Here is a 21,888-nt window from a genome sequence, read left to right on the forward strand (position 1 = left end):
CTGGCAGGGGTCTCCACACGGCTGCTCCAGCACCCAGGGCTGCATCGGGGTAGGTCCATGTGGCTTCTCCTCAGGGATGTCTTGCAGGAAGCCAGTCTTGCAAGCTGAAGCAGGGAACTGCTAAGGCAGCTACACCCTGGTGCGACCATCACAAAGCAAGAGGCCCGAGAACTTAAAAGATGAGGCTCACTGAGCCATTCATCCCTCCGCCCTTCAGTTAACCCCACATGTGTTTATTAGCCAGGTTGGCATAATAAACTACCTCAGGCATGGAGTTGGTTTCAAATCATAGCAATGTCATGTAAAACAACGAAACACCACCCAGCCTACTCCATCCTCACAGCTATTAGGTTTGAGCTCATGGTTGCAGTCACTGTGTCCATCTAGCTTTATCAAGAATCTTTCTCTTTTCTGCCACCCTTCTGCTTTACCAAGCATGATGCCCTTTCCCAGAAAGCCTCAGATCCCTCCTACAGAGTGACTGGTGGTTTCAAATGCTGACCTTGCAGGAAGCAGCCCAACACATAGCCCAGTACCCCACCAGGGCTCCATAGTAGAAGAGACAGACATAGTTCATTAATCCTACTAATAAGGGAGTCATTCCATAGTGAGGGAACAGGGAGGTAAATGGTCTGGTTGAATGGTACGATGCTCTATGAGAACTTGGGACAGGGATTCTGACTTGGAATGAGAGTGAGGATGATTATGGCAGATTCCCTAAGGAAGTGAAGCTGAAGGTAATGGAAGTACAGGAGCTAACCAGGCAAGGCAGTGGCATGGGAGGAAGAGCACACCACACTGGGGAAATGGCAAGTGTTGAGGTTAACGATGTGGTCAGGAGGCTTGGCACAAGCACCAGACTGAGGGGGATAAAAAGCTGTGGTCAGTGTGCATCCAGGAGTTGTTGAGGGAAGAGTAGCTAGTGTAGTATTCGGTGATGGTGCAGGGCAGAAATGAAGACACGGACATGGGAAATATGGTGTGACACCAGCGAAGGGCTCACACCTCTGCTGGGTGTAGCACAGATGGCTGCCCTGTGCATGGTCTTTTATTTTCTCAGCTAGCTAAGGCATGGGTTAGTACGCACGTATGCACTTTCTCAAAGTAACAAGGAATGAGGGAACAGACTAAGCACTAGGTTCTCATAACAAACTGCCTTATCAGGAGGCTCAATGTTTTTGTCCTTGGGAAGGAGCACAGTGCCCTTGGACAGGTCCTGTTCCCAGAACGGGCTCCAAGCTGTTTGCAGCCAAGGTGCCCAGACACCCCTCCTTTGCGAGGGATATCTGGTGTCCATGGAAACAGTCCACTGCCCTCAGTCTCTATTAACTCCTTCGGGGCCAACAAGCTAGAACAGCCAGAATCAGGAGGATTCTGTGTGTCCTGAAGAATTCTCATCTTTATCTTTTGAATAATGAGAACCTTAGAGCAGAAGAGTTTTGTTTGTTTGTTTAATTGAAGGATAACATCATACAGCAAAATGCATACATCTATAAACTTGATAACTATTTATATTTATATACAAGTAACTACCACCAAAATCAAGATATAAAGCATTTCCATCATCCCAGAAAATTAATGTTATGCCCCCGAGTCAATAACTTTTAAAGGAAATGACTTCTGACTTTATTGCCGTAGATTGTTTTTATGTCACTGAGCTTTACATAAATGAAATCATACAGTATACTCTTTTGTGTGACGTCTTTCATTAAAAGCCTGTCTGTGAGATTCATCCGTGGTATTGCACGTAGCAGAAGTCTTAGGAAGGTTTGACTCAGAAATGAAGGCAAAGGATGTGCAGGAGCTAAACAAGAGCTAATATAGTAACAGCCCTTGACTCCACAGAGTTCAGCTGAGGTTTGTGGTTATGGGAATCCGGTGTGGTTAAATGAGACTTGCTCATCCCTACTGATTTTCTAATTTTGAATGGAAGATTTATTTGTGCCTCTTTTTCTTCTTGTATGGTGGTCTTTCCTTTTAGATGGGGTTGTGTGCAAATGAGTTAGCACCAACTCATAATGACCCTTTAGGCCAGAGACAAGCTAGCCCACAGACTGAAATCTTTATGGGTGCAGGTTGCTGCTGGTCTATAGATAGAAAAAAATTTATATCATTTTATTGAGGGCTCTCATAACAATCCATCCATCCATCCATTGTGTCAAACACATTTGTGCATATGTTGCCATCATCATTTTTGAAACATTTCCTTACTATTTGAGCCTTTGGTATCAGCTTCTCATTCCCCCTCCCCTCCCTCCCTCATGAAATCTTAATAATTTATAATTTATTTTTCATGTTTCACACTGATTGCTGTCTTCCTTGACCCACTTTTCTGTTGTTCATGCCCCTGGGGTAGGGGTTATACAGCAATCATTGTGATAAGTACCCCCTTTCTCCCCACACCTTCCCCTGCCCTCCTGGTATTGCTACTCTCATTATTAGTCCTGCAGGGTTTATCTGTCCTGGATTCCCTGTGTTGTGAGCTCTTATCTGTCTAGCCAAATTTTTAAGATAGAATTGTGATCATGATGGTGGTGGTGGGGGGATGGATTAAAGAAATAGATGAAAGTTGTATATTTCGTCATTGCTATACTGCATCCTGACTGGCTCATCTCTCCCTTGTGATCCTTCTGTGAGGGGATGTCCAATTGTCTACAGATGGGCTTTGGGTCTCCACTCTGCCCTCCTCCTCATTTGCATCAATGTGATTGTTTGTTCTTTGATGTCTGATGCCTTATCCCATTGACACCTCATGATCACACAGGCTGGTGTGCTTCTTCCATGTGGGCTTTGTTGCTTCTCAGCTAGATGACCGTTTGTTTATCTTCAAGCCTTTAAGACCCCAGACGCTATATCTTTTGATAGCCAGGCACTATCAGCTTTCTTTACCACATTTGCTTATGCTTCTATTTTGTTTTCAGCAATTATATCAGGGAAGGTGAGCATCACAGAATGCTGGGTTATTAGAACAAAGTGTTCTTGCATTGAGGGAGTACTTGAGTAGAGGTCTAATGTCCTAGACTGAAATCTTTTAAAAATCATTTTATTGAGGGTGAAATGCACACATGGTAAATGATGCCACTGAGAGCTGCACAAGAGAAAAAGATGTTTTTGGTGAAGAACATGAAAAATATAACCCTGCAATAACACTACCACCAACTGAAAATATGTGTATGTTTATACAAATATGTATATAGACATATGTATGGATATATGTGTGCACAAATGTATCTATAGGCGTGTACATGCAGGTATGTGTATATAGGCAGGTCTATCTATATAATAAATGACATAGGGGACATAGTTATAGATGCTTCTGTGACATAACCAAACACCCATAGTTTTTTCTAGGTTTGGAGCTTAGGGCCATAGCGTTGTGCCACAGCTCAGTGAGTTGGCATAATATAGTTCAGCAAGTGTTATGTCCTCCATCCCAATGCGGTGAGTGGTGTCTGAGGTCTTAAAGGCTTGTGAGCAGCCATCTGAGATACAACTACTGGTCTCTGCTTATCCAGAACAAAAGAAAAAAGATGTTGGTCAGAGACCCAGAGAAGAAAGCAATCTATAGGACGTATGGTCTCAAACCACAACATTATCTACCGTGAGGCCAAAAGAACTAGATAATGCTCTGCTGCGACTACTGACCATTCAGATCAATATGGGAGAAAACTATGAAACAGAACTCAAGTCTTTAAAAAGTCCAGATTTATTGGATTGATTGAGACCAGAATGACTCCCCAAGACTACTGCCCTGAGATCCTCTTTAGATCCTAAGTTCACAAACTTGACTGATTATTGGAATCACCTAGGGATCTGGTGAAATGACAGACACTTGGGCTGTATTTGAAGAATCTCTAGAGGAGGGGCCTAGGGAATGTGTTTCACAAGATCCACAGGTGATTCTAATGACCAGCCAAGTTTGGGAACCTAGACTTTAGACCTTAAACCAAAACATTCCCTTGAGATCACCTTTTCATTGAATGACAGATGGGTCTCATTTAATAAAGACTACAATCTGTGAGTAATGAGCTCATTTTCTAAAACATTTGTATGAGACTAAATGGTCAAAAAGTTAAGAATTTCTGTTACTATCAAATCTTATTGTGTGGTTCCCATAGTGACCTAGAAATTCTTTTGATTCTAATATATGTGAGTCTTGAAACTCCAACTATACATTTATTTAAATGCTCTTATCTGTAATTTCTCTATATTTCAAAACGGAGATCCTTTTGAAATATCTGTATTCCTGTACGTCAAGTGTTAGTGTTTCACTCTTTCATGTAGGACTGAGTAACAATGAAAACAACTTTTCAGTAAGCTTTTCCATGTCTTCTTTCTATTTTCTTTTTCAAATGTAATTTTTAAGTAATTTAAGTGGTGATATAGAGTGAAAAACCTGACTCCCAGCTCTGTCTCCCAAAAGACACCTCGTGTCCTAATGGGTTACAGATTGGGCTAACTGCAAGATCAACAGTTTGGATCCACCAGCTGCTTCCTGGGAGAAAGATGAGGCTATCTCATCCTGTAAAGATTTACAGCTTTGCAAACCCACAGAGGCAGGTCTACTGCTGAGAGGCAGAGTTACTGTGAGGTAGAATCAACTCGATGGCAGTGAGTTTGGTTTTTGGTCTCCCAGTCTCTGTCCTTCTCATAGGCAATTAATACTATTAGTTATTTGTGTAGCCTTCTATAAAAGTTTTGTGCAAATAGGTCCATTTACTTAGCTATAGTTGTCCTTTTTAAGTACCAAACCAACTCATGTCGATTCTGACTCATAGTAAATCTATAGGACGGTAGAACTCTCCCTGTGGGTTTCTGAGATTTTAACTTTTTATGGAAATAAAGTGTCATCTTTCTCCCAAGGAGCCACTGGTGCGTTTGAATTCCTGACCTTGTGGTTAGTAGCCCAACATGTAACCACTATGCCACCAAAGCTCCTCCTTTTAAGTATAAATGGTAATATATATCCATACTGTTCTGCATTTTGCTGAGTTTTTTGCTTTTCCTTTTTTCTTAATAAGATAATTACTCATTAGATAAACAAGAATATGCATGCCTAGTTTATAGGGGTGTTGTGAAGATTAAATGAGTTAAAGAATGCAAAACCCTTAGAGGGGAGGTGATTACATAGAGGTGTAAGCAGCAATCATGGATGTCATCAAAATTGATCCAGGAATGGGTTTTGGGCCTAGCTCCAACTTATGAACAATTAGTTCTTACATCATGGCCCTGCTCCATACTTTCCCTTAGGAAGGGAACATAGAGAGAGCGGTGCTATAGCAAAAGGTAGTGAAGAAATTACATAGATGGTTCCGGCTACTAGATAAGATAGTGTCATTTGGGGTTTTAAAGGCTTGTCTCCAAACAAGCAGCCATCTAAGTGAGATGTCAACTAAGTCCACAGGGAAGAAGCACACTATTATCAGTCACCAAAGGATTGTGAAGCATTTATGGTAATCGAAAGTTGAAGGAGGGATTAGTATCAGAGGCTAAAATGTAAGAATATTGTTTGCAGAAGGCTATGGATGACAGTGGAAGCCCAAGAGCCATTTGTGGAACTTCCTAGGAAATAAGCCTCTGGTGGGTGAACTCCCTCTATCCAGAATTGAGGGATAAGAGGAAAGTGGTTATTAAACAGAGTGAATTAGATTTGAGTATAGAAGATCAAAGACATAAATTTAACTTGAACAGTTAAAACTTTGTCAGCAGACACCCCACCCCCACCACCCATGATGGAGGCTGGGTCTGATCTGGTTTCCCAAATTTTCTGTACTTTTGGTTTGTACTGTTGTTGTTATTTTTGGTTTGGACTTATTAGGGAGTATCTCAGAGGAGTTAGGTAATTGGGGGCTACCCTCTTGAAGTTCTGCTATATGTTGGCACATGAAACCCAGGATTGATGAGCCATAGAGATAGAAAGTAGAATAAGGGATTAGGGGGAGGAGGGTACAGTGCTGCTGGTGATGGGGGAGGGGAGGCAGAGACAATATCAAGGAATCCATGTGGAAAAGAAATGTTTGGAAATTGATTGTGGTAGCAAATGAACAATTCTGCTGGTGACTGAACTATGGAGTGATATATTTATCAATTCCCAATTAATGATAATTTTTTAAAAAGAACAGAAAAGTAACATCAAGATAAACTGGAAAAAGATTGAAGTAAAGGATTTAGTTTTTTGGGTCCACAATCAGCACTTATGGAAACCTTAGTCAAGATAAGAAACATTACATAGGGCAAACCTGCTGAAACAACGAAAACCAAAATTTAGTTTTAAATATTAAAGAGCAAAGATGTTAGTTACCTTGAGGACTGAAATGCACCTGACCCAAGCCATGATTATCAATCACTTTATATGCATTTCAAAGCTGAATAATAAATGATAAATGAAGCAGACCACAGAAGAAATGATACCTTTGATTTATGGTATTGTCAAAGAATATTGGATATACCTTGGACTACCAGCAAATGTTTTGAAGTAATACAGCTGGAGTATCATTTTATTGGGGGCTCTTAGAGTTTTTATAATAATCCATACATTAATTGTATCAATCACATTTGTGCCTATGTTACTATCATCATTTTCAAAGCATTTTCTTTCTACGTGAGCCCTTGGTACTCTTTTTCCCTCCCTTCCCTATCTACTCACCCTCGCTAAGTTATACATTATTGTTATTTTCATATAACAATATGAAATAAATGAATGTTATTTCATATAAGACTTCCACCGTCTGTTGCCTCCCTTCACCCATGTTTCTGTTGTCAGGTGTGTGTGCGTGTGTTATACACTGATCATTATTATCAGTAACCCCCTTGTTTTCCCCTTCACCTCCCACCTTTCCCCTACCCTCATGGTATCACTACTCCCATTACTGTTCCTGAGGAGTTATCTATCCTGTATTCCCTGTGTTTAGGGCTCTTATCTATACTAATGTACATGTTCTGTTATAGCTAGATTTGTAAGGTGGAACTGGTTCATGATAGTGGGGGGTAGGAAAGAGGACTAGGGGAATGTTGTATGTTTCATTGGTGCTATGAGGGAGAAAAGAAGGGAGACTTTTTTTTTAATGTACTGTAGACATGTTGTCAAGGACCAAATCGTGGAGAAAGACGTCAGTGAAAAAGATAAACCCTCAACAAGGTGGATTGACACTGCCTGCAACGGTGGGCTCAAGTGAGGAGGATGCAGGATAAGGTAGTGTGTCTCATTATGTTGCACATCCGGTTGCTAGGAATCCAAACCTAACAAGGTTATGCTGACTGGGTTGAACTAATTAAGAAGGCCCTCCACCTGACCTTGTAGTTGTTTTCCTTTAAGCAGGAGCAATCAACCATCATCTACTTCTAAATGTAGTGAGGGTCTGCCTGCAAAAGCTTATACTTTCATTTACCACACATTCATTGTAGGAAAATGGCTAAACCCACAGGAAAAAAATCCTAAAGGCCAATAAACCCCAGTTCTCCAGAGACAAATCCTACTGACACTAGATTTAACACTAGGGTTTCAAGTCACATTAAAAGATTCCAGGTATTGCTGGAGGCAATAAATGCCTATTCAGATAAAAATCTTGCCAGAAGCTATGGTCATTTATTTAATGGAATTAGCGGAAGTTTTTTACTGATGCTACCTGTCCTATCTCCACTCTGGGGCTTCATATGCACATTTCACTACTCTAAACCCCTTTTTGGCCCATGTAACTCAAGTGTGGGAAAGAACGGGGCCAATCGTTTCTCCCAAGTAGAGCTACACTTGCGTCCTGGGTCTGAGGCCCAGCACAGCTCCCCCAGCTGCAGCATAAACTAGGCACCCTCCAGGGCCAGGGGCGCTCCAGCGGGCCCACTCGCCCGGTAGCACACGGCGGCGTCGAATCACTCTCCAGGCGCTGCGAGCACCCCTTTTGGCGGGCCCCGAAGCCCCGCCCCCCGGCGTGATCTATCCGCAGCCTTAAAGGCGGGTGCTGCGGCCTGATTGGTGGAGCGGCCAGGCAGGCTCCGCCCACTCCCGGCACAGACGCGAGCACGTTGAGTGGCAGGAGCCAGCCGAGGAACTAACTGCCTGTGCGAGGAGCGGTGCCCGGGGAGGGGGCGTGAAGATTGGGGTGCCCGTTTTAGGGCCCCCCCCAAAAGCTGCGGGGTCGGAAGAGCGGCCAGCAGTCCCGGGGACAAGGGGGTGGGTGGGTTGAGAACAGCTTGGCTGCAAGGCCGGCCTGCCGCCCCTTCCCCCCACCCCCGTCGGGCCTGGTCGGCAGAAGTCCCCCGGCTCGCTCCTCAAGCCGACGCGATGGCGACTGCTGTGGGGATGGAGGCCTCTCCAGCGACGGATGCGAGCTGGGAAGGCGGCGGCAGCGGCGGGGACGACGGCATAAAGCAGGCGTTTCCGGAGCCGGAGTCTTCCCCACAAAATGGCGGCGACGGCGTCCTCAGCATCGCGGAGCCCGGCGGCGGCGGCGGCGGCACCGCGCCTGAGGAGACCGCGGCGGCCAAAGCCTCCGCGGGCCTCAGCCATGCGCAGCTTCCGGACGCTTCCGAGGCGGGCGCGGCCGCCCTGCTCAAAGGCCCGGAAGAGCCGGAAAGGCCCGTTCGGAGGAGTTTTCAGATTCCCAGGAAGAGCCGAGAAAAGAAAGGTGGTGCCTTCCCTCCTCCCCAACCTCCCTTTCTCTCTCCCCTTCATCTTTCCACTAGAGCCTCCTGTCTCCTCTCCCCACGCCCGCCCGAGACACGTAAGCACGCCTCCCGCGCCGGCCGCTTCCTTGCCCACGACCTCCAGCTGCTGCGCGGCGGCGCGGGAGGCCCGCGGCCGAAGCACGCGCCCTCAGCCCCTGGCCTGTGGAAGTCGGAAGGAGCTGCGGTTGGAAGTTCGTCCCGAGGGCTGCCCCCGAGGCACGACGGAGCGCGGCGCCCCCTCCCTCCCGGCCCCCGAGGGCGAGAAGCTGGCATGGCCTCAAGCGGACGCGTCTGAGAAGTGGAAATCGCTTCGTGGCCCCGTTCCCGCGGCTCCCAACGCCACTGCGAGCTGAGGACCACAAGTGCTTCTCCCTGTGGAAGGAAGTTCTGCAGCGGGTCCACCGCAGATTGGCCCGATGCCCGCGCCTTCCGTGGTGTAGCAATCTCCCTCCCATTAGTCGATGTGATCCATGCACACTGCTGTTTGCCATCACACTCTTATTTCCACGTTGAGCTTTTTGGGTGCTGTCCCCACGCCCCCATGTTTTTGAAGTTTAGGTGAAATAGGTCTCTCAATTCACATATAGTTGGGGTTTTCTTATATTTGAGAGGAAGGGGAAGGTAGGTCCTGGGTGCAGTAACCTCCCTAGTGGGAGAGCTGGGCAGGGAAAGAAGTGAGCTTGAGAGGATAGGCTAGAGGCCCGGTCGTTTGTAGGTTCAGGTTTAGCGCTTGGAACCAATGGAGACAATCGTGACATCATTACTTTTTTTTAAAATCATGGTGCCATCTTGTGACGAACGGAGATGAACATGAAGTTTCATAACCTTTCATTGGAATGTTTTTTACTATCGAGATTTTGGATATTCTGGACTTAAGTTTATGCAGATCCTTGACCTCTTTCCTGCGTGGTAGTTTTTAATGACTTGGAAATAATACGAACTTTTTACTTGTAATAGCTTTCTGGTTTGCAATTTGAATATTGTGTAAAGAATCATTTTAGAATCTTTATTGAGCCCTGTGCTTCCTTTTTGCCTTGTGCATAACCAGCACCATTTGCTCCATGGTAAGTGTTGGAGCCTTTTATCAGTTAAGGTACAAATCATTAAGTTCAGAATGGCAAAGCCAAGGAAATGCTTGGTGTTAAAAAGACCACGTTGACTGAGAAGTTAATCTTTGTTTCCCTAGTAGGAATATTTCAAGAAGTATTTATAAATTAACAGATTTTGAACTTCAAGAATATTTTGAGCTTCAAGAATATGTTGTAAATGTTATCGATTTTTATTGGTCTATTCGGTGAAGCTGTTATTCTTGAGAAAAGTCAGATACCCAGGCTGAATCAAAGGTTTGAAGTACATTCAGGTGGGCTATGTGACGTAGCTGGTTGGCTTTTTTCCTTTTAGGATAAAATTACAAAGTTCCTTTGTACGCTTTTAAGTATCTGAGAATATAGATATATACCTCAATTTACCATTTTTAAATTTTGTTAGTGCCAGAAAATTGGTCGCATCCCTTACAGTTTGATTTAGTATGCGGAAAGGTGATATGTGCATATATTTTTTTAATTAAACCAAATCCAGAGGTTGCTGTAAAATAGACGTCAGTTGAAGACATCGAAAGTGAAAGTAATTGAGGGATTAGGAAATAAAAAAAACCCAGTTTTCCCTTGAGTCTAGTGCTCTTGGGAAAAATTAATCTTAGTTTTCACCTACAGACAAAGCTTGTAGGTAAGAAAAATGTGTCATAGTGGGCTTTTTCAAATTTAGTGAAACTAACACATCTAGCTTTTCAAACAAAGCAGTAATGATTTACATAGATTTAAAACATTTAAGTAGCTTCACCACAATGATTTATTCCAAATTAAGAGAGGTTAGTGCTTAATGATGGAGTTGAAAAGAAAAATTCAACTTTATCTTGAAAGGTGTTTCATTAGAAATGCTTCCGTCTTTATGTGTCATTCCAACATCTTTCTTTGAAGGCTTGAAAGCGAGGTATGAGTTGTAGTCATTGATTTTTACCATTGAATATTATTAGATTATGTTCGGTAGGTAGGACTGCTGTAAGTTGCACTTGTATCTTAATGGCAAACCTTTGCTTATGACTTTCAGTGAAATTTAAGATTAGGACTTGAATATATTCTGCCTTAAAAGCAAACGGTGTGTAGTTTGTTGACTCTGTTCTTGACAAACCTTTATTGGCAAACTCTAGTTGTAGGTCTTAGTCTAACAATCTTTTGTGGTAGGTACTATCCCCAATTTGCAGATGAGGAAACCAGTATTGATAGGTTAATACACTTGCCCAAGGGAAGAAGTAGTAAATGTCATCTTTGAAACTTAAACCTAAGGTAAAAGTCGTTTAGTGAAGAGCTCCTATTTGCCATGGAGTTGATTCTTAATCCCCCATAGGGCTTTCCTGGGCTTAATCTTTACCAAGTAGATCACTGGATCTTTCACCTTGTGGAACCAATGGTGGATTGGAATTGCTAGCCTTGTGCCTACCAGTGGAGGGCTTACACCATTGCGCCTCCACGGATCCTTAAGTAGCTTTTTACCACCATTACAGTTTGGCTAGCAAGGGTCTTTTTATAATGTAAAGACTTACGTGAGTTTTTTTGCTTTACCCATTTATAAAGTGCCCTACCCCCTGTTGTTTATATTTAGAAATATTTAGTGTGTCTTTATCTCAGAATTTTGTGATTAAGGAATTATATTCACTATAAAATAAATGTGCTTAATACTGATTAAAGATGAAAGGATTACTGACTGGAAAATAAAAACACTCATTGCCATCGAGCCAATGCCAACTCATATAGAGACCCTATGGGCATAGTAGAATTGCTCCTGTGAGTTTGCAAGACTAACTAGGGGAGTAGAAAGCTCTGTCTTTATTCAAAGGAGTGGCTTGTGGCTTTGAAATGCTGACCTTGGCAGTTAGCAGCCCAACTTTTCTGGAAAAGCATAAAAATTACCTTTTTGATGCCCAATGAAACCTGTGAGCTGGAACTAGATGGGACTGCTTTGTTTTCAAGGTATCACTCATTAAATGGTTCTTTTTGAGTTTGCTGCTTTACACACATCCTGGCTTTCACAGCTTTTTCGTATTATATATTGACTGGGCTATTTCCATAATGTAAAGGGAACTATTTGGTTTAACGCAATTGGAAAAATGTACTTTGTTAGATGCTTCACTCTTGGCTGCTTTTACTCCAAATCCATTAAGTCACTGAATGTAAATTAAAATTGGTAATTGTATTTCATTGTTTTTCCCTCTCAAGTTCTTGGGAAATGAGGTAGTGATGATTCACTTTCTGGGAAATGTTTACTGGCGAGTTTGTTATGGGGCACAAGGGAGTCTCACAAAATTTACTGCGTTTATGCATCTGGACCCATACTGTTCTAGTTCAGAAGTAAATGACTAGTTTTGTACTTGGAATCTTCTCACAGAATTGCTGTGTGTTCTTGAATTCTTTGGGGCAAAGTTTTGTTTTTAAAGGACATTTCCATGAAGTTTTAATAGTTGATAAGTAAAACTGGGTCTTGAGTACCTACATAAGAAGTAAATCTGAACAGAAAATTGGGTAGATCCCAGTCTTCCACAGAAAACTTTTGATGTATATTCTGTGTAATGGTGCTAAGTGGTCTCAGACCTCTTCCTAGTCCACAAAATTCAACAATCCGTTTTCATATTTTTTACTCATCTCATTGTCTCCCAGTGTATTTTCTAATTCTACGCTATATAATCTTGATATATACACATATATTAAATATCTGTGACACTGCTAAAGCATGCCTATATTAGTATTTTTATTAAAATAAATATTTAAAAAATACCTCAAGCAAATGATTTCCAGGACCAAGTGGATAGTTAATTGTAATCATTGATGCCTCTAAACATCTCCCTTTGGATTTAGAGAGAATTGTGGACCACCTGTGAACCCCAGACTACACTTGCCATTTCCCCTGATTCCATGAATCAGTTTTATTGGAAATTGGAAAATTATATATTTATACTGTGTATTTTCCATTTGTATGTTTTGATAACACTGGTCCATCCATAATTTTAAAAGCTAATTTTTACGTGTATGTATATAATAGTTATACATAGATGTGCACATAATTTCACTATACAGATGTGCATTAACACTACATAAATTGATAAAACTAATTGAGGAAAACGGTCTTTTGACCAAGGAACAAAACCATTAGATGATTTAAATTTTAAGTGCTTATCGATTGCTTAAATATAAATTTAGTTCTTAAGTTTTGTACATAACTAGTAATAAAAAATGCTTATTGATAGTATAAGGACTCAAAAGAACCAACTTTAACTTTTTTATTGTGAATTAGGTGGAGACTTAAACATTTTAGATCAACAGTTTAAATGATCAACCCCCCCACCCCATTAGCTTACCTTAAGCTGCCCCACCTCTTTGATTTTCTCTTCTCTCCTCTTAATACCCGTCAACCCTCATGTTTCATCTTCTCTCCCAGCCCCCAGTCTCTTCCCCTTAAAAGTCTGTAACCTCTGAAGTTTGTTCCCTCTGATATAAAATTACCGCCTTAGTTTTTAACCCCCTTAAAACAGTGGTCTCATCATATTTGCCCTTTTATAATTGACCAATTTCAGTGTAATGTTTTTCAGGTTTTTGAGGTGCTTTCTGGCTTCATCGTTTTTTAGTGATGCTTATTATTCTATTGTGTGTATGTATGTACCAGAGTTTCTTCATTTTTCTGAGGAGCAGTTACGTAGTTTAGTTTCTACCCCAAATTCTTATTTGTAACCATGATACTGTTAGTTGCTGCTTCTGATCTGTAAGTTTCTTAAGTACCCTTCTAAATTTGTTTTTTAATCTCATCTAGAATAAATTTTTTGAATAGGGAGAGCTTGTATGATTAGAAATCAATTTATTAACTCTGATATAGTTAATAGGATTCTTTTAAGCAAAATTGCATTTTTTTTAATGTGTGAAAGAACTATTTCCACTGATGTAAAACTGTATAAGCAATGAAAAATGTTAATACTGATTTTGACCCTGTCAACTGTAGGAGAGTTAAAATGAAGGTGTGTGTGTGAAGATTTAAGAGAAGACTAAAGTAGAAAGTATAGGTCTAGAACTCAGATTCTTTGTTCTTTTATTGCTAATTTCTCATTCCTAAGTGGTTCTGTATTTCCTATTCTATAAAATGAGCAAGTAATTTGTCCAGCCTTTGGAATATTTGATTCCAGTTATAACATGAATTACATAAGGGATAAGTGTTGAGCTTACTGACTCCAAGGTCAACCGTTTAAAACTACCAGCCTCTCCAGGGAGAAAGGCTGTCTGCTCCCATGAAGCTTATACCAAAAAAATAAAAAAACATAGTCCCAGAAAGCCTATGTAGGGTCATTGTGTAAGTCATAATCAGCTTGGTGGCAATGGGTCTTGTTTTTTATGTGTGCGTATACACATAACTTCTTTATAGTTCAGGATACTGACTGACTACTAGCTGCCTCATTATTTAACTTATGTTGGATTCTCAGATAACTGTTGGATAGCTAACCACAAAGTTGGTGGTTCAAACCTATCAGGTATTCTGCAGGAGAAGAATGAGGTTATTTGGCTCTATAAAAATTTACAGTCTTGGAAGCCCTGTATAAGGTTATGAGTCAGAATCTATTTGGTTTTGGTTTGGAGCCTTTAACAAAATATTTGAATTGAGAGAATGTATTTCTCTTACACTGCTTTCTGAGCTTTCTTTATGTTTTATATTACTGAATTTGGGAATGTGACAAAAATGAAAAATGTTGGTAGTTATATACTTGGTTATCAGTATAAAAGTCTTAAAATATTTTTCATTTTCTTCACTGAATCATTTAATCTCCTTGAGTTCAGTAATCACAGTTCTATCAGGGTATTTTAAAGACAACAAACATTGTAGATAACCTACCCTCATGTGGTTTACAATTAGTAGATTATTTCCTGTAAATTTGATTATAGGATATTTTGTATTGAATAGTCTTGGTTCTGTTCAGTTTAGTAGGTAGCTACTATCTACTGCCTTTAAGAGTATACAAGTGGAACCTAGAAAATTTAAAGCTGACATTCATTGACCCGTAATAGTGTCCTGACAGAAATTATGTAATAAAGTATAACATAGGTTAGGTGAACAGTTAGAATGCATTTCTGAGTTCTATAAATGGTTGTGTAGACTACTAACCAGAGATTGGCAACTTAAATCCAACTAGAGATGGTTTAAAAGAAAGCCTGGTGGTCTACTTAAGGAAAATTAAAACCATCACAAAACCTGTGGAACACTGTTCTGAACACACATGGCATTGTCATGTGTTGGAATCAACAGCAATTTGGTGTTTCAGTTTCTGAATAGTTCTGTCTACACTGAAAATCAAATACAGGAAATTTTATGTAGAGTTAATCTGTAAGTTTACTAGGAAAAGTATTCATAAAGTGAAAATTAGCATAGTTTACCAGTTATCTCATTAACTGAATATCTTAAAAATTAAATGTGGTGTAGCATGGTTGGAAGGAGTCCTGGTGGCATTTGGTTGCTAATCAAGGGGGTGGCTGGTAGTTGGAACTCAGCAGCTGCTCGGCAGGAGAAAGATATGACAGTGTATTTCTGTAAAGATCAGACGGTACACAAACAGCATGGTTGAGAAATAAAATCTTGCTATACTTTTATTTTTTTCCATTTTTGTCCCATACAGTAGTATATAGTGGTATATAATAATTAGGACAACTGGAGTTCTCCATTTTACAGCTTAGAGATAGGAATTTATGTTTAGTGATTTGCCCAGAAAAATCCATCAAAGCCTGTAAATGCTATATTTGGTATTTGTGTCCAGGTTTGATTACTGAGTCTCACATTTTCCCATCTTCGCCAAATTGTCATAAAAAAGGCTTTAGATTGGTCATTAGAAGCCATTACGATGCAGCATATTTACTCAAACTTTTATTTTATAGACACAAGTTGTCTTTTTGAAACTTTCATTTATAATGTAAACATTAATGCTGTTCTGGACAATACTTATGTAGTGTAACAAAATAGTTGCAGTAAGTTTGAGTATATGCAGATTCTTAAAGGAACCCCAACAATTAGGCTGCTTAATGTAGCCTCCCTAAGTTTGCAGTCTTCTTGTTTGTCTGTATATAATGCAAGATCATTGTTGAAGGGGGCAACTGCTTTTGATTTTTCTTAATTCTTCAGTTAATACCACTTTGGAATATCACAAAGTGAGATAGCCATTGCTTTTTCACTTTATTTAAAAGTTATTGAACCCACAAAACAATCTGAATTTAAGTGAGCAATGATCTTACTAAGTCATTATTTTTTTATTTTTAGCACTTTTCCAGCCATTAACTCCAAGTTCCCGAGAATTTGAAGATGTTTTAAACATTCTCCATTCATCTTACCTTGAACCAACCTCTGTAGCAAATTTTAACTACAAACGTGCTTGTTTGATACATAATGAACTCTTGGAAAAGGAGGTATGTTTTAAAATCAGTTTTTTTAAGGTCATAACATTGCAATTTAAAATCCGTTTTGTGACATCTTTTTTTACCCACTAATCATTGATAAAGAACTATATTTACTATAGAAACCTAGTGATGTGTAAATATGAAGGGGCTTCCAAAAGCTTGTGGAAAAGCTTGATTATCTTTTTTTTGTTGAACTTTTTAAAGCCAAGCCTCTTGTGATAAAACTTCTTTTCCTAAAACTGAATTTTGAGTGTAGGGGAGCTCATTGTATAAAATTCCTTTGTAAATTCATAGCAGTGCTTTTGCCCTTTCATAAGAAGTTACTAGTTTTTTCTTGAGGTTACATTAATTCAATGAAATCTATAATAGTATATTATGTCTGAATTGGAAAATAAGGAAATCAAACCTGTATTTTTCTCAGGATTTATTTTATTGACATCCCCTCCTCCCGTGATTGCGGGAATGCATGGTGTCTGGATTGCCTTATTTTCATTAGTAGAAATTTGTAATGAACAAGTAGTAACAAAAAGGAATCTTTGACCATGAATTTGTTTTTATGTACAAGTTAGGATATTCTTTGAGTAGGAAATAGTTCTTTGATAAAGGAAAATTGGCATGTGTAATTCTGAAGTAGTATAAATGAGAAGTTTAGAAATATTTAATGTTTACTTCTAAAGGAAAATTAAATATTTTCTGCCTTTAGAAGTTAATATGATGCTAACTTTGTAAAGATTCTTAAAGGGCCAGAGGATTACTGGCTTTCAGAGAAAATGAAAGCCTTGGTAGTTTGAAGTGGTTGCTTGGTATAATAGGGATCGCTAACTTTTTGTATGAAAATGTAAAGATTCATTAATTATTACTGAAGATCAATAATGTCCTGAAAATTACCCAGAGTTGTTAAGATAGGGTTTCTACAGTGTGAACATGTAAGGGGACTTTAAAAAGTTCATGAAAAGATTCCTTCATCCCTTTTAATTTCATTTTCAGTTTTACTGCAATACAATTAATATCATATAACCTGATAGTTTAATCATATTAAGAATGCTTGTACACTTATTAGCACAGTCAGTTTTTGAGCATTTTCTTTTTTCTTGTACTCTTAGTTCACCATTTCTCTTCAACCTCCCTACCAGATCCCTAGGAAACCATTAATCCAGTTACTCCTTAGGACACTATTAATCCAGTTACTGTTTCTAGATTTACTTTAATTCTGTTTTTTTTGTAAGCCTTTTTTGGAGTTCCCTCATATATTTATTTGCTTGTACCGAACGTGAAAGCCAGCAGTTCTAGGGGTCTGGTTGCTACCTCGGACTGATTCATTCTTTTATCTTAGAAATAATATATTTGGTACCCATCTATGTGCCTGGCATTGAAAATGGAGATATAAAGAAAATAAACATCTTCTCTTGCCCTGGTTAACTATATAAAACTTGGCCAGTCAACAAAATTTATTAAACTGCCTATCCTAAAGAATATGAGAGATATAGAGACAACTAAAATAGGCACCTATGAGAGAGTTGGAATGTGTAAAGTTTTATTAGAAAATTAGTTGAAATTTATAAACACTAGATGTTTGACTATACATGTAAAATTTAAAGGGCTGAAATTATAAGGAAAACACAGCTTTTTAATTTTTGATGGGTTTAGAAATTCTTAGGATCAAAATTCATAATTTGGAAATGTAGTCACTAAGTAGTTAACAGATTTAATTTCATTTAGTTTACAGAAAAGCGAAGAGAATTAAAGTTTGATGGGCGCTTAGATAAGGAACTTTCAGAATCCTATGCATTTCTGATGGTTGATCGACATCAGGTGAGTGAGCTCTATAAAAATAATTCATTTGTAGGCCACTGGACATCCCTTTACAGAAGGGTCTTGGGGAGGAGAAGAGGCAGTCAGGGTGTGATGTAGCAAAGATGAACAGACAACTATCCTCTAGTTCCTAAATGCTTCCTCCTCCCCCACTATCGTGATCCCAATTCTACCTTACAAATCTGGCTAGACCAGAGGATGTACACTGGACAGATAGGAACTGGAAACACAGGGAATCCAGGGCAGATGATCCCTTCAGGACCAGTGGTGTGAGTGGCTATACTGGGAAGGTGGAGGGAGGGTGAGGTGAAAAGGGGGAACCGATTACAAGGATCTACATGTGACCTCCTCCCTCTGGGGGACGGACAACAGAAGAGTGGGTGAAGGGAGACGTCGGACAGGGCAAGATATGACAAAATAATCATTTATAAATTATCAAGTGTTCATGAAGGGGAATATGGGGAGCGGGGAGGGAGGGGAAAAATGAGTTGCTGATGCCAGGGCATTTTGTGGGGCAGTTTTTTTATACTGTCATTTATCTTTCAAATGTACTTACTCTTTTCATCTATTTTCTTTTTCTTGAATGTGCTTGATGATAGTTTCCCCTTTATTAAAATACTGTTTTTTAGATTGCTTAATACTTGTGCTTGGAAACATTTTCTCCTTTCCCCCTGCCCTTCCCAGAATCTGTCACACAAACATAGATATTATGGTTTCATTGGGGAGCATAAGTCAATTTCACACCAATATTTCTGTTAGATTTCAATGAATGTAAATATCAAAAATGGGATTTTAATTGGCCCATGTTCACATAAACTGGCACATATCTAAGAAGGCTTTAAGTGGTTTGTAGAAAGATGGAATTAAAAACTAGGCTTTTCCCATGATTTTTAAAAGATTCCCTTGTATACGAAATTTCCATAGTTCAGAACATACCTAGTTTGTAAGCATAGATTTTACTTTAAAAGTTTATAGATTATCTATGCCAAATTTCCCCCCATATATGAATGCTTGTTTAATATCCTGGTCAGTTTATCATCTCTGTAAAAGCATTTAAAGAAATTATCTCAAATCTTTACCAGAGACTAATGTTGCTGCCAGTGTAATCCCACTGTAATCCTGACCCACTGTAATCCCAGGTCTGTCAGAGTAGGGTAATCTCCATAGGGTTTTCTTTTTTTAATTTCAGAATTCTTTTAATTTGGAAAAGACTGATATTTCTTTGTTGTCCTGCATGTGTGTGTGTGTGTGTGTGTTGATTTGAGTAAAGGTGTAAAGAGCAAATAGGTTTTCCATTTCATACACAATAAGTTTCTTGACATTAATTGTAGTATCCACAGTATCATAGCAGTTTTTCCACTTTGTGTGCTTAACTGTTTTCATATTTATCCTCTTTTCCAATTCATTCCTGGCTTCTGAGGTTTATCTCAGCACAGATACTGCCCTTTTGCTTTCCTAAGGTTAACTGTTAGAAGGAACATATTTCATTGGTGTTATTTTTCACCCTATAAAAAAGTTTATTGTTTGGCTGTAAATTGAGTCGAGTGGATGAGTTTAGTTCTGTCCCGGAGAACGACCAATCTTCTACCAGTATCCATCAAAGCAGTAAACTTTTAAAACATTTTTAATTATTTTGTTTTTATCTACTTTTTTCCCCCACTATAACCAGGATCTTTTATTGTGTTCCCTTTCAGATCAGTCAGACCTTTGCAATTTTTTTATGTTATTACAATAGTTTGATGAGCGTTTCCTTTATTTGTAGGTTCAGAGCATATGTGAAAAAGGATTACAGGTGGGACAATCCAAAATAACAATTCTTGGCAGTCCTTCCATGGGTAATTAAAAATTTTTTTTTCACTATTTGTCATTTATAAATGTATTGTTACTATACTGAGCTCTGTAATTAAATTCAGAGCTCAGTATAGTAAATAATTTTTGTAATGTTTTTGTAATAATTTTGTAATGTTTCCAGAACAGGAGACTAGTTTCACAGCTTTTAAAGATAAAAGAGAAAGGTTACAAAGACTAGAAAGTAAAAATCAAAGTGGATGTCAGAAGAGACTCTGAAAATAGCTCTAAAAGAGTAGCTAAGTCAAATGAAAAAAATAAGTCAAATTGCTGACCAGAAAAATTTAAAGGGCAGCTTGAGAATACCAAGTAAAATATTATAATGAAATGTGCAAAGACCTAGCGTTAGAAAACCAAAAAAGAAGAACATGCTTGGTATATTTTAAACCCAAAGAACTGAAGAAAAATTCCAAGCCTTGAGTTTCAATATTGAAGGATTCTGTGTGCAAATACTGAACCAATGCAAGAAGCATCAAAAGAAGATGGAAAGAATAGTCATTGTACCAGAAAGAACTAGTTGACATTGAAGCATTTCAAGAGGTAACATGCAAGAACCAGTAGTACTGAAGGAAGAAGTTTAAGCTGCACTCAAGGCAATAGCCAAAAACAAAGCTTCAAGAATTAATGGAATACTAATTGAAAAGTTTCCACAAGCTGATGTAGCATTTAAAGCACTCAATTCGTCTGTGCCAAGAAATTTGAAAGACCGCTACTTGGCTAACTGAGTAGAAGAGATTTTTGGACCCATTTCAAAGCTGACCCAACAGAATGCGCACATAAAAGAATATCATTGATAATCAGATGCAAATAAAATTTTGCTGAAGATCATCCAACAGCAGCTTTATCAGTACATTGAAAGAGAGCTGCTAGAATTTCAGTCCAAATTCAGAGGAGGACATGAAACAAAGGGATATCATCACTTATGTTCAGTTGGAATTTGGTTGAAAGCAGAGAAATACCAGAAAGTTGTTTGTGTTTCATTGACCAGGCCAAGGCATTTGGCTTTGGGGATCATAATAAACTAAGAATAGCCTTCTGAATGGGAGTTTCAGAACACTTAATTGTGCTCATGGGGAACCTGTGGATCATGAGGGACTTGTGAAAACAGAACAAAAGAATACTGCCTGGCTTAAAATCAAGAAAGGTGTGTGTTGGGATTATATCCTCTTACCCTGCTTACTCAATCTGTATGCTGAGCAAATAAATACAGAAGCTGGATTATCTGAAGAATGCAGCATCAGGATTGGAGGAAGACATTAACAACCAGCAATATGCAGATGATCCAATCTTGTTTACCGAAAATGAGGAAGACCTGAATCACTTGCTGATGATCAAGGATTGTTGTAGCCTTAGTATGGATTATCACTCAGTGCAAATCCACCACTGGACCAATAGTTTCATGAAACATCATGAAAACCAGAAAAAGCTTGAAGTGTCAAGGATTTCATCTTGCTTATATCCACAATCAATTCTCATGAAAGCCAACAATCAAGAGGACAAACGACATAGTCCATCAAGTAAATCATCTGCACAAGACCTTTTCTTTTTTCAGTACTTTTATTGGGGGCTCTTATATCTCTTATCACAATCCATACATCCAGTGTGTCAAGCACATTTGCACATATGCTGCCATCATTTTCAAAGCATTCTCTTCCCACTTGAGCCCCTGATATCAGCTCCCCATTTCTTTCCCCTCCCTCCCTCCTTCCCCCACCCTCCCAGTAACAAACCCTTGATAAGTTATAGATTATTTTCGTATCTCACCCACTTGTCCCCCTGGGAGGGGGGTATAGGTTGATTCTTGTGATTCTTTTCTTCCCCCACCCTCCCCTAATCCTCCTGATATCTCTACGCTCATTGTTGGCCCTGCACAAGACCTTTTCAGAGTGTTGAAAACAAAGATATCACTTTGAGGACTAAGGTGCCATGGTATTTTCGGTCACGTCACATAAACATGAAAGTTGGACGTTCAGTAAGGAAGACTAGAGAATTAATCTATTTGAATTATGGTGCTGGAGAAGAATATTGAAAGTATCATGGACTGCCAAAAGAACAAATAAATAGGTCTTGGAAGAAGTCCAACCAGATTGCT

General features: G+C 39.4%; 1 protein-coding gene across 18 annotated transcripts in view; it reads left to right on the forward strand.

Moving 5' to 3' along the window:
• The window catches only part of TASOR (transcription activation suppressor), a 93,670-nt gene that overhangs the window by 15,202 nt on the left and 56,580 nt on the right, over nt 1-21,888 (forward strand). For 10 of the 18 annotated variants that reach the window (XM_045289899.1, XM_045289904.1, XM_045289910.1 and 7 more), the window contains exons 1-4: nt 8,044-8,621; nt 16,000-16,145; nt 17,856-17,948; nt 19,711-19,783. In XM_045289899.1, coding sequence (XP_045145834.1) covers nt 8,279-8,621; nt 16,000-16,145; nt 17,856-17,948; nt 19,711-19,783 — 655 coding nt within the window. In that variant the 5' untranslated portion in view covers nt 8,044-8,278. Of the gene's footprint in view, nt 1-8,039; nt 8,622-15,999; nt 16,146-17,855; nt 17,949-19,710; nt 19,784-21,888 lie in introns of those variants that run through there. The other 8 variants (XM_045289905.1, XM_045289906.1, XM_013004591.3 and 5 more) reach the window with 5 other exon arrangements.

This window comes from Echinops telfairi, unplaced genomic scaffold (genome assembly GCF_000313985.2).
Source record: "Echinops telfairi isolate 266 unplaced genomic scaffold, ASM31398v2 ScPeMD7_31;HRSCAF=116, whole genome shotgun sequence".
Lineage (NCBI taxonomy): Eukaryota > Metazoa > Chordata > Mammalia > Afrosoricida > Tenrecidae > Echinops > Echinops telfairi.